The sequence below is a fragment of the Seriola lalandi genome, unplaced genomic scaffold (genome assembly GCF_002814215.2).
Source record: "Seriola lalandi dorsalis isolate HSWRI2012SDOR001 ecotype SW California unplaced genomic scaffold, Sedor1 jcf7180002054795, whole genome shotgun sequence".
Taxonomy (NCBI): Eukaryota; Metazoa; Chordata; class Actinopteri; order Carangiformes; family Carangidae; genus Seriola; species Seriola lalandi.
Genome location: NW_019525348.1, coordinates 3,334,583 through 3,348,375, shown reverse-complemented (window position 1 = coordinate 3,348,375; position 13,793 = coordinate 3,334,583). Strand labels below are relative to the sequence as shown.

General features: G+C 41.0%; 1 protein-coding gene across 1 annotated transcript in view; it reads left to right on the top strand.

Annotated features, from left to right (window-relative positions):
* marchf5 (membrane-associated ring finger (C3HC4) 5) overlaps positions 1–13,793 on the top strand; it is a 29,003-nt gene that overhangs the window by 7,762 nt on the left and 7,448 nt on the right. The window contains exons 2-3 of the mRNA XM_087179184.1: positions 3,670–4,010; positions 12,377–12,437. Coding sequence (XP_087035310.1) covers positions 3,670–4,010; positions 12,377–12,437 — 402 coding nt within the window. The remainder of the gene's footprint in view (positions 1–3,669; positions 4,011–12,376; positions 12,438–13,793) is intronic.

Here is a 13,793-nt window from a genome sequence, read left to right as displayed (position 1 = left end):
TGAAGGCTGCCGTACCTGTCGGAGGCAAAGGGGAGGTGACCTGCTACAGACTGATTTTTATGAGGACAGCAGACAGAAGTGTGAATAGAGGCTCAACGTTTCTGTCCTTTAGCCGCTCATGTTACTTGAGCGCCTCGAACCGAGGGCGCCTCTCCTGCATCGTCATGTTTTATTCAGCATCAGGGGAGTATTGGAAAATCATCCATTGCAAGCGGGCAGCAACCCGAGCAAATAATCCCAGTTGGTCATCCGCAGTCTTTCACAGAGGACCCCCCTCTACTCCCCTGTGGCCCTAGTAACAGAGCACACCTAGACCTCAGCATGACGATGACAGAAAGCCGCAGATTTGACATCCATTATTCAACTGTGGGAGGGTTGAAATGTCCACACACAGTGTACTATGGGGATTAGCTGAGTCAGCGACTGAAGCCAATGTGGGAGTGCTGCTAGAGGTGGGCACCCAGAAAACTTTGTGATTAGAAAACCCACCAACCTCTCTCTAAAAAGCATTTTTGATGATTTTTTTTGTTGTTGTTGTTGTTGTTATTCTCCATAAGAGACAGTTCAGGGGCTTGTTTGCCTTCACTGACAGATGTCTCTATCACAGTGAGTCATGGTGGTTGCCATGACTCAGATGAACTGCCAACAAGGCATAGAGCAGTAAAACTGGATTTAAACCATCTTTTCAGAGTTTTCTGTGTTATATCACAGACATGCAGACAAAATGTCTTCCCATCAGATATCAGGGTAAATCAAAATGTAAATGAAACAGGTTATTGATGGCAGAATAGTTGCAATCACAGGCAGTGGATCATTTTGGGAATGTATGGTGGACATTTTTTCCTGGTGTAATGATTACCAGTAAAACCACCAGAATGTTTCCATAGGTCCCATAAATCCCATTTAAGGGTTATTGGACTTTCTTGATTCTGGGAATACATTTAGAAATTACACCTGTAGTTCATACCACTGTTGGATATTTTTGATAATCTGATAATAAACATTTCCTACTTCCTAGTGAGAGTAAAAAGGCTGCAGGTTTCCTCCATTCCAGGCATAACTGTTACCTGTTAAAGACAGGAACTGAAACACTAAACTGTAGGTACGCATTATCCAGTCAGACATAGTCAGCTAGAGGTCCAAACCCTGTCAGAGAGGAGATCCAGGACCCAACCAACCTTTTACATGACTGTTATGAAATGGATAAACTTAGACCTGAGTGTAAATGTAGATTTCATGGTAATGTGTATTGATGGTGGAGGAGGTGCTCACTGTAACCTGGACTCTATGAGTAATAATCTGCCAGGTTTTTTTTCTCACAGATTTAGTAGCACAAATGTCCTAATCTGAATAATGGCCCAAAATGTACATAATCATAGCCTGAGAGAAAAAACAAACGGCTCTATTACAGTCTCCCTCTGCACCGAATCTTTGCCAGGGGTTTATGGGAGGCGTGTGTGTGTAGACTAATCATTGTTTCATTCATCCAGTGAAATGCCAGCTGTTCAAGGTTCAGTGTAATTATGAAAATGAGAACGTAAATGTCACACACGGATAGTCGGGCTGTAACTGGGTCGAAGGCAGCTGTCGGCTTCTGACCCAGCAGATCCTCCTAGCAACAGGCTTGTCCCAGGCACAACTGAACGTGAAAATCTTAACGATTTGGATTTTAGTTTTTTTTTTTTCTTAATTTGAAAAATCAAACAAAAATTGCATTTGTTCCTAGGTTTTTATTAGAACCAATAGAACCAGCTCCCTTGTCATAGTTTGGTACGCATGGTCTTGTGTTGCTGATTTTCTCAGACCAGTTATTCACATCTAACCTATGACTAATATGATTGGTATATAGCAGCTAAAATAAGAATGTAACTAGATTCTTGAAGTTGGCCGCATGCAGTGAGACACAGGGGTGGTGAACCTTCCAACCAGTCACACTCTGCTTATTAATTATGGAAAAGCAATATAATGTCACAGTTGGAGATGTACTGGAGTAAGGTCAAGGAACTTGGATATCTGTCAGAGGGGGTTGAGGGGTGTGTATTGTTCACAAAGGGAGTCCAATTAATTGGACGATAGCACAGCAGACAGGCCAACCATTCAAATGGCTCCTTTCTTGTAAGTGAGGAGGCACAAGTTGGAGGAAGTCAACTCCTCTTGCCTCATACCTCTGTCTAATTTAGGAACAGTTTACGCCAAAGGGAGGAGAGGCAGGAGGATGTGTTGGGATACTTGTGGGCAGGAGTGGGGGTTGTTAATATGGTTTGGCTTGAGGCCAGAACGAGGCATTTGTCTGGATGTCACCCAAAAGGGAGACTCTGTCCTCAGTTTGACTGCATCCTGTCCTGTCCCGTCCCCCTCTGCTTTCCCTGCACATCCAAGCAGTGCCTTATCAGAATATTGTGTTCACACTCACAGGGATGCCCTGGTGAATTTAGGTTTTAGTAGCAGTCTAATTAATTCTAAAGGCAATGTCAGGAGGATGTAGCTCTAACTACAGGCAACGCAAAAAATTAAGCCACAAGAAACGGTACACAAGTGAAGTGTAGGTCGTCCCCCTGTAGTCAAAGAAAGTATTGATTTTTTTTTTTTTTTTTTTTTTTTTTAATAGCAAGTGCAATCTGACATTGTGATGTGATCTAAAAACTAATCCCTTGGAAATCTCTTCCCTTGAGTCCAGATGGTAGGATGAAGGGCCTGTTTGTTTGACCCAGTGTGTGCATGTGCATTGAACACTTCCTGCAGTGCTGTCAGATATGCTTGACAAGCAGTCAGCATCACAGCTTGTTTGCCTATAGGGTTTATGTATTGATCTTGGCTGATTTCATGCAGAGTCACTGGCCCAAAGTGATTGTGTGTGCGTATGCGTGTGTTCGTTTGTGTGTTCCATCTAAGCCATTTAGTCTGGAGTCATTTCGGAGACTTTGATCACTGCCTCCACCATTATTCTCAAACAGGTGAAAAATGGCCTCAGCAACACTTTTCAGTAAGAAGTCCAAATAAACCTGATCTAAGCCCAAACCTTTGAATCATGTTTGAAGTTACTCTGCGCTGCTGACTCGCTGCTTTTCACTCAAAGGAGACATGAAAAGATTACATTAGTCTTGCTTGCCCTCTGTCACTCTCTCCTCTACATGCACAAACAAACAGATGCTCCAAAACATGCCTCAGTGACTTTAGGTAGGTGTAGACTTTTCTTTATCCTCAGATGTGTCCTGATACTCATGGACTCATGAATGTGAACATAGTGAAATTAGTTCACTACAGTGGTATTTATTTATTAATAAATTGAAAGCCTTTAATTGAAATAGAATGTAGAGTCATAGGTGGTAGGCAGTTTATTTTGCTATGTGGCTCTCAAGCTGGCCTCTGCCTATTCTGTCAGTGCCAGTGGGCGGGCACTCTGCTTAGATTTTATTTAGCTAGAGCCAAAGGTATTTATCACACCACTTTGATTTAGAAGTGCAGAAGCTTTGTCTAATCTGTTTATCTGTCTTTAGAAATCACATTATTTGTTGTCAGCTTTTTTTTTGTTCACACTTGAGGGAAATAAGTGTGAAACTGATGTACTGTGACTGTCATTTGGAAATCGACAACCTCATCTCCAGTTGTGTGTGTGTGTGTGTGTGTGTATTTCATCTTAATCTCACCTGTGTGTGTGTTTGTTTTTAGGAGCTGTTGGGTGTGCTTCGCCACAGACGAGGACGACCGCACGGCAGAGTGGGTGCGTCCGTGTCACTGCCGTGGCTCCACCAAGTGGGTTCACCAGGCCTGTCTGCAGCGCTGGGTGGATGAAAAGCAGCGGGGCAACAGCACGGCGCGTGTGGCCTGCCCACAATGCAATGCAGAATACCTCATCGTCTTTCCCAAACTGGGTGGGTTACAACTCGCAAGGGATAAAACTGGGGATGGGGGGATAAGTAGAAGACTTAGAAATGACAAGATGACCTTGAAGAGCCTACAGCTTATGTTGCCTTGTAGGGCTAATGGATCATTACTGATCAGTAAGAGGGGTTATAAGGACTTGAATTCATTATAATTAATAATTAGGATCAGGTAATTTAAAATGATTTGATAAGGTTGTACAAATAATTGTAATTCCAATCCTGTGTGTGAACCACATGGTATGGTAATAACAAGACAGTTTAAAACTTTGCCTGTCAGCTGGTTGCCAATACTATACTGAGAAAGTGCCATAACCTTTCTAACTCATAAGTTTGAATTTAATTTACTGTGCTTTCAAAATGTAATTACTGCTCTCATTTTCCCCAAGCTGTCAACATTGAAGCAGCATTATAGAGCAAATTTCCATGTGAATAGTCTGCTGAAGCGCTTCTTTGAGGCCACTCTTAATAGCTGCTGCCTGTAACTGTACCCAAAACTCTGAGAGCTATTCAGTTTGTCTTGCCTGAGTGCATGTTTATTTACTCCGGAACCAGCATAGGTTCTGTGGTGATCTGGGTAAACATTTCCTTTCAGCTTGACAAGGAACAGAAGGGCACTCGCTTGTTATACGGCCGGGCTCCTGGCTGATTGACCAGCAGCATTTTAGAGAAGTGACTACCTCAATTATCCTAACACGTCAGAGTGACGAGGGCTTCAATTGTTCCCAAACACCAGCCATGACTCATCTGATGAAAATACACCATACACTGCCATGCTTATTTGGTCAGATAGTGCTCACGTCTCAGTGTCTCTGTCCCTTCATACCTCTATAAGACGACGGTTGACTTGTCCTCTTCCTTTGTAACAGAAAAATATTCCAGATACAGCAGGAAGAATAATGTTGGTTTAATCCCATTGTTAAATTTTCCTGCCAAATATGAAGACTTGGATAAATTTCAGGTTAATAGTTCACACTTGTGACTTGTTTACCCATCAGCCACTCGGCCACTTGCATGTCAAACTCAAAGAGAGAGAAGTTGCAATTTGAGACAGGAGCTGGCCTTAAGACAATGTCTGCAGGAGGCCTGGCCCGGCTGGTAAACAGGTTCATGTTTATTTATAGTGACCAAGGCTGCACTGTCAGTCACTTTAGTGCTATAAGCAGAATGTTTCAGCTCAGCTTCTTTAAACACTTCCTCCTCCTCAGTAAATAACCTGTGTATGTTTGTCGCCCTCTGAGAGCTGATTACTGAACACTTGGCTGTTTGCTGGGTATTTGTGAATGTGTCTGCCTGGCTTTTTTCTGTTTGTATTGATGTTTTCGTGTTAATTGGCTCCCAGGTCCCAATAGGCCTGTCAATTAGTCTTATATCAGAAAAAATAACATCTAATAGAACAGCCCAACAGGCCCGGATTACATATATTAATATATTTAATGACTCAACACATTTAAGTAATTAAATCACTTAAATGTGTTGAGTCATTAAATATCATTAAAATATCACATTTATTGACTCATAAATAAATAAATAAAATATATCATTGCATTACATCGAAAAGAAAAATCCAAATCAATGCATGTCTGAAAGAGATGTTCCAAAACTAAGTTAGTAGTTTTCATGAAAATGGTTAGATCTTTTAAACAGCTGAGTTGGAGCCTAACAGGAGGAAGAAATTAAAAGTAGGTCTTGTTCAATAAGGAGTCTTCAGTATGGGTCCGACTGTAGCTCTGCAGTTGCACCAAGTGCTATTGTTGAATCAGTTATGACCACAAATGTACAGCATGATTTCTGACATGACGCCTCTCTGGAGAGATTAAGATCTATGACATTTCTAGGTTACTTCAATAACATAGTCAAGTCAATTTTTATTTATATAACATCACAACAGAAAGCATGTCAAGGCCCTTTTCATATAGAGCAGGGCTAAACCATACTCTTTGTAATATTGATTATAATTACAGAGACACAACAATTCCCACCGTGAGCAGCACTTGGTGACAGTCAGAATGAGAAACTTCATTTTTTTAAAGGCAAAAACCTCAAGCAGAACCGGACTCAGGGTGGGCGGCCGTCTACCTCGACCATAATAACCATAATGTTCACAGAAGACATTTTGACTTGTTACAGTAGTAAAAGCACAGGTGTAAATAATAAAATGAATGATGGCTGAATTCCATTTAACTGCTTCAGTTTCAGGCTCACTGTCGCACTGTTGTGGCTTACTGGGACACTTGAATAAAATGGAGCCATTGTTAATGTAACTGTATGAGTCCAAATGTCTGCTGCCATTAATCCATAGCTTTGTAGTATTTTTGACCACATTCACATGAGTTTTATCAGTTGAAGAGACGGTTTTGAACTTTGAACTAATTGAAGTCACAGAAATCAGATTTACACTACTTAGTGTGAATGTGTTGGCGACATAAACAGCTTGGAGTGTTTGGTGTTGCAGGTAAAGAATAACTCTGAATGCATCGATTCATACCAAAGATGAAAGCACAAAGATGATGTGTAGTGATTCAGTGAAATTGCAGTGAGGCTATGCCTGACTGGTTGCCAAGCAACATGGCAAAAAGAAGTAGGTACTGTTAGCTACACTGGTGCACATTGTTACGGACACACAGGATATTCCTTTTACTGTATGTATGGTTTTAATACTCCTAACAGATGACGACTTAAAAAAGTTTTGGTGCTGAAATCAAAGAGATTTTACTGGAAGACATAACAAATGCATTTTGTTTTTGATTTTGAAGCTCACTGAAATTTGATTTTTGCCAATTTAATGTATTACTCGCTTAATGCCTGTTCAGAAACGAATCAAATATTATTTAGAATAATATTCAAACTCAGGTTAAACTGGATGTAAATCGATTCTATTTCAGTTCAAGAGAATGTTCAAAGGGGATATACAAACATGTTTGTCTTATCTAATGTTAGTCTCACTCACATGCTCTGGCTTCGAGACACATTATGAATCAAGTCTCTGTTTCACACAGTAGCTTTTGAAGTCGTGATTTAGACACATTGCATTAGTGTTTTCTCACAGTGTGGCACATCATTATGTGTATGTGGTTAGTTATTTTGGCCAGCTCTTATTTTTATAACAGCCGGGTATAAAAAAGAGTTGTAGGCCAGAATTGAACATGTTTAACCTCGAGCTCATCAGCTCCTGATGCCCACTCCGAAGTCTGTGTCCGCTTGTCGCGTGTGTGAATCCTCATGCGGTTTGGCCAACAGCAATAGAGCATTGTGATGGATGGGCCAGTGGTTTATTTTGAAAGGGAACTTCCTCTCTACTGTGGTCCAATCTACTGATTGATGGCCTCTGGTTATATAAGCAACCAGAGGCTTGTGTTACCTTTTGATTTAGTCGTGTGTAACGTTCTTTGGTTTCCCTTCAGTGTAGATGACAGAGTGTGAGGATGTGGTGGAGGACGCTCTACATCTAACTGGAAGCCAATCAAGAGAAAAGTCAGTTTGCATTTTTAAGTGAGAGAATTGTCCGCTAAGACTTACAACAGTCTGGGATATCTATACTTTTGTAAATAAGGATTTTATTAATATGGCCTAAATCTGGAAGGAGAGATCTATTCCAGAGAGAGTTGAGAGAGTGCTACATTTTTATGCTTTTTTTTTTCTAAGACGAGGACGGAGGCATTATGTTTTTTGTCTGTCCATATGTACATCAAGTACTTTGGTACTTATTTGGCCATAACTCAAGAAATCATATGCATATTAGACAATATTTTACACACCTTTTTATATCCAAAAGGTCAACTTCACTGTGCCATAATATTGTTCTGCAAATACCTTTTTTTATTAAATTCCTTCACTTATACATTATATGAGTCTCCACAGTCACGATGTAAACTGTAACTTGACTAGTTTGCAGAGGCAGTAAATCTAGTTTCCAGCTGTTCCCACTTTGTTACTGGATAGAAGAGTGCACTGTCTGGAAATGAAGTAATGAGCTTTAGTGTGTCGATTTAAATGTCTAACCCACTACCTTAGCTGGGTCCGGTTAAGTCCTGTGGCAGGTAACCTACCAATGCTTGGAAAATCATTCTACTTTTATTGAAGAAATAAAACCAAACCAAACAAGCGGTGTCCTTCTGAGAAAGGGCTTAATTTTCCCCCTAGCAGCTGAAAATCACTGAATGTATCTGGGGCAGGAAGAGGACCAGCGGTTTGTTTAATGCACAGAGCCTGTTGAGTGTACCTGAAAGGCTCTCCCACCACAGGGAAAAGTGCCTTTTTCTTAATCCCATTAGCAAGTGTCAGACAGAGGTGGTGAGGGAGCTGCGCAGGGATGCTGGATGTGTCTGGGAGAGCGGACAGGGAGTGAAAGTGGGTCACGGGAGGAGCCGACGGAGCAGCTCATCAAAGGCTGAGAGGAGATGAGTGGAGTGACGCTGCCGCTCTGCTGATGAGTCCATGAAATCACAGCTGTCCTCCAGTGTTTCCCTGTGACTTCAACATCACATTTCACACATCATTAGAACTCTGCCCGGTGACGGTAACATCTCTAGACTCTAAACAGGATGTGCCTCAGACGGGAACCTTTCCTGCCGAGCGCTCCATGCAAACACTGCAGTCTGATTTGCTACTTTTGCATCTTTGGCGCCGCATGATGTCAAAATGCGTTTGCAAAGTATTTGGGTTTGTTAGTTGGACCTCCACGTCGATGGATTTTACCACATCATGATTGTTTTGTGCAGGACTGATTTAAATTTCCATTACTTGCTGTAATTTGACATTTGACATTCATCCTCCAGTAAGCCACAGGGTTCTGAAAACTAAACCAGCATGAAAGCATTTGAACCAACCATCTAGAAACACATTATATCACATCTGCATTCAGTTTTTAGACAGTAGGCAAATGAGAACAAGAGTTTAATTTGTCTATTTATAGCTGATGAATAATGCCTATTTCTCATAAATACAGGAGAGTAAATTTCTTCATTTCTTAGTTGAGATAGTATTTGTACATCTGAGGAGTTCCAGTCTGTAGCTGCAGGATATGCTGGGCATTAGCACGCTTGTCTAGTACAGCATTGTACGAGACAAGGAGGAGTACAGCATTGTCTGTTTTGCTGCATCATTGCTGCAGTATTCCTTTCCCATTTTTTATTCCAACCGTGCCTTTCTATATTATGGTTATATGGACACGGCGATACCTTGTATTTATGATTTGCATGTTGTTCAGACAGCCAGGTCCTGTACCATCTTTACTTTTAAAGCATAGACAAGTATTTATATTTGGATATAATTTTACTGGCCTGACTTCACTAGCTGTGGTATTTGCAGCAGCTTTAATTAGCCCTCAGAATAATAGCAATTTCAGAGCTTGGTGACAACACTGTGATGACAGCTTTCAATTTAGGTGACGGTGGCAAAGCTGTGGACAGGTAGACAGGACGCACTGAGGGGAAGCTGCCACAGCGGTTGCTGCTGAGGCCAGCTCATTTCTACAGGCTTGATAGGCATGACTCATGATTTGCTCACTGTGGGACCCCCTGTCTGCCACCAGATCAGATAGGGGGTTGTTCTGGAGCCACAGATCACCTTTTCTATTAACCTAGGTTTTGATTGTTTTCCCTGACTTATGGCGCAGGAGAGAAAGAAGCTTGCAACACTGCAGCCCACAAAGAGCAGGGTAGGTATATGCCATTCTGGCTATATTCCCACCAGCACCTGCTGCAGAGCCAAAGCCAGCCTATCATGCTAATTTGGCTGGCAATACAACTCCGAGGACGGTGTGTCCTTGCTGCTCCTTCTTCTTTATGGACTCTCTGCCTAGAGAGAGTAAACAAGCCAGCTGGAACAGTGTGCCAGCATGCGTGCCCACTACCGAAGAACTGCAGTTGCACTTTTCCCCTTACTCCTTCACTCCCCCCTCCCTTTTAATTATCTTAATTATGGAATCTGCTGCCAGTGGCTGAAATGAATTGCTCAGCTCTCCGTCCTGCCAGTGGCCATTAAGGGCGACCCAGTTCTCTCCAGCCGCGATGTCGTAATGCTAAGGCAGGGAGAGAGCGGAAGAGATTCCAACGCTGTCATCAAAATATGCCATATTAATGCACTCAAGCATTGCAAGATCAATGTGGTCGGGAAACACAGGTGCAGTAAAGGGGAGCTCTGGACAGCATCAAAGGACTGGCAGTAGACAAGAGAGAGCCACTGTGTTTATAACTACTTTAGAGATAAAAGTGGGATATTTCCATTGTGAGTTAAGTAGCTTTAAAAGGGCCAAATGCTTCTTGCTTGCTTTGGGTTCCTTCCCCAACAAGTGGACTGGAGCACTGCTGTCTGAAGACAGACCTTTAGCATGAGCAGTGAATGTACTCAGCTGTAGAAGGAGAGCTAACAGTGGCTGAATTGTATACAACTTGTGGCAAGTACTTATGGGTAACAGCCTCCTGGTGGCCCGGCTGTACAAACATCTTGATAAAGTCTGTCTTATGTTCAAACTGTAAAAACCCCAAACCCAAAAATAACCACGGATCCTCAGAATTATTTTAGAAAGCTGCTGCTCTTTTTACACTCCATGTGTAGGTAAATGTTGTAGTCAGAGATGTTACAGTTTGGTCTCACTGCTTTGGTTTCCTCTGCAGGCTTATGAAAATGTATCTGCTGAGGTGTTTGCATTAACTCTGTCCAAGGCTTTCTGTCCTCGATGACTTGAAGATGGCTCGGCACCTCTGCCAGTTGCCTCAAACAAACTGCAGCACAGTCGCCCTCAACTTAAAGTGATAAGAGCTTTCTGGCTTACATGGTCGATCTGTTTTTTTTTTTTTCTCGCCTTGTAGCATAAATGAACAGCATAATATATTTATCAATCCACTGCTGACATGGCCAGAGGGGAAAGTGTTCTTGAACCAAGTCCTGCTTTCACAATGACCAATGACTCAGCACTGCTTTAATGCCACTTCACAGCTTTATTACTCAATGTGACAAGATGTGTCAAAATCACTATTTAAAAAATGTGATTGGAAATGTCACCCCTCTCGAGAGAGGAGTGTGTTTGTTAGAAAGCCTGCTGACCTTTGGACCAGTTTTATAAATACGTGAGAGTGTTTCTCTGGATAATAATATATCATCAAATTCATATATGAATATCAACAATATTTGAACTTATGAACAGCTGATGCTACCGACTCCAGAATTCAAACTTAGCCGAGTTCTGATGTAAGAGACTGAGGTTTATGCATCACTAAATTAAAACAAGTTTCACAAGACAAACGGCTCTTACATATAAATTAGTTGTTACTAAATATTTACACCCACTGACTGCCTGGTGTAACTGTCGTGTAGCTAACTGAACCAACTGACAAAACTAACGTCAGCTCACCAACATGGGACGCATTTAGAGTGAAGAGTAAGAGATGATATGAAATATTGTGACTGACATGCATCTGACCTGCAACTTGATTAATGTTGTTTAACAATTATGTTGAAGATTTTAAATGACATGTCAGAAAAAAAACATACCTCTAATTACAAAGATAATGAGTAAATGACAGCAGTTAGGTCAGCATAATTATACATTTACCTCTCATTCTAAACTGTGGATACTTCTTACTCTGAAACATACATACTTCTTCATGTAAATAAAACCAAACAATAACCTGTATTTACAGAATATAAGGCTTCATTAACTAAATTTTGTATGGGGTTACACCTTAATTAAATAATCCCTCTCTCATGCACTATGGTCTTTGGTTGACATTATCAGCTCTGCCCTCAGGCTCAGATTGATGCAAGTTTATATTTGACCACCTCCAAACTAGTTATCCAAGTTGCCGTTACATTTCCACATTGTTTAGTCCTCATTCTTTAACGCTTTTACTCTAGTAACTAAAAAGTCAAACATGCTGCAAAATATGAACAATAAATTAGCCAAACAGGGTTACAACACAATGAAATAAGTATCTGATCTTGCATTTTTCCTTTTTATACCTATAATGGGGAGACTTAACTAGCTGTTGATAAAACTATTTGTCTGGAAATATTAAAATGTCAACCAGAGACAGAGTTTTCAACCGACCTACTGATCTCGTTAGCATAATTAGCTAGCTCGCTGCAACAAATAAAATCTGACAGATCTCACAGTCACCATTCCAGCAGACAAAATCAACCATTTTCGCTAGAAATAAGAGGTTTACTCTTGTCTGAAATCAAGGACGAATTGTTGAAAAGATTACTAGGAATTTAGAGATGTAGACTTGCCACTGTTATTACTATTTACTGCACATGTGCCCGTGTGAGAATGGAAAATCGACAAGAATATAAACTGTAACTAAGGGGCGCAGCGCTTCGTGATTGGTCAGATACAGAAATCTCTCGTGAAATACCCAAAACTGTTCGTACTTTGGCAGAAAGTATTGTGTATATGTAGGACAACACTGATTATAGCAAGAAGGTGTTTGAGAAAATAGGTTTTCAGGGCCTGTAAACCCAGACTGCTGTGTGCTGTGGATCTCATCTTGCAGCTACAGAGTTCCACTGCAACACATCCAGGCCCAGTGTTGTGTTCTGTGCTTGGTCCCCTTGGTAGCATCCCCACCCCGCTCTCCTCCCACTCACAGGATAGTTATTAATAGGATGTGGATGGGTCTGTCTGAGTGAGGAAATCAGGTTGCCTTCCTGTAAATATTGCATGATTTCCCCCGAGTCAGCCAGGAATGCTGGAGCGGGGTCCTTTTTTGGGGTCCTGCCCCTGATCTCAGACAGGGAAGTAAAGACTTCAGATTAATCCTTATAACATGCTTGTCAAGAATCAGCCCGGTTATTTTTAATCGAGGTGGAACCCGCCTGAGAGCCTCCTCCCTCTCTGTCAACACAACACAAGGTGTGCACCATACCTCACATGCTTCAGTCTTTGGTTAAAGCCTTGAAGAAGAAACTCTACTTTCACTTGACTGCATTGTTGTAATTTTTCTTGTTGGACTGGAAGAATGCCTGATCACATGTTGTCTATTTAGTGTGAGTTTCCTTGTGTCATCAGTTCTCTTACTGTTGTTATAATGCAGGTCATTCACCCTGAAGACAGGCTGTGGTTGTTCTTGCGTCACGTGACCTGTCAGCCTGACTTTTGCATAAGGAATAGGTCACCTAAAGAATGATGACTGGTGCCTTTCTTTTTGTAGATGGATGATATGTGTTGAGTTTAGATGTGTTCATGTTTCTTGTTCAGGTGGTTGTTTTAGCAGCAGGAGTCTCATGACCCCTGCTGTACAAACACTCACTGTTCATTAGCTGATTGTCTAGTCTGTATTTCCCACAGTACCTTACACTTGACTTCAGTGTCTGCAGTCTTCTAGAAAGTATTTGCTCTGATGCACAAAACGTTGTGTTTATGCATTTGAATAGCATCTTAGGCGTGGTGAAACATTCACTGACACAAATGTATTTGACTATTTGCCAGTGACACAATGTTCCCGTGTCACTTTAATTTTTTACCTTTTGCGCACTGTTGTTCACCAGGATTATATTTTTATAAACTGTTATATTTTCAGAAGTATAAGTAGTATATACTTTATATCCAGTGTGTCATTTCTGATTTTATAGCCATGAAACGGGTGCTACTGTAAAATACTTATTCTGGCATCAATGCTGATTAAATGACAGCCTTATCAGAGCAGAAGCGATTTGTCGACCAAATAACCAGCAACTATTTGGGTAATTATTTGATGATGTTATGTTGTTTATCATTATCTTTTTACATAATTATCATTTTTAAAGCACAAATGCCAAAAATTCACTAGTCATGGTTTCTCAATTGTGAACAAGTCTTTATCTATGATAGTAAATTGAATTTCTTTGGGATTTGACTGTTGAACAAAACAAGGTATCTTCAATTAATGATGAATAATGATGAATAATGATTCATCGGAAAAATAATCAGCA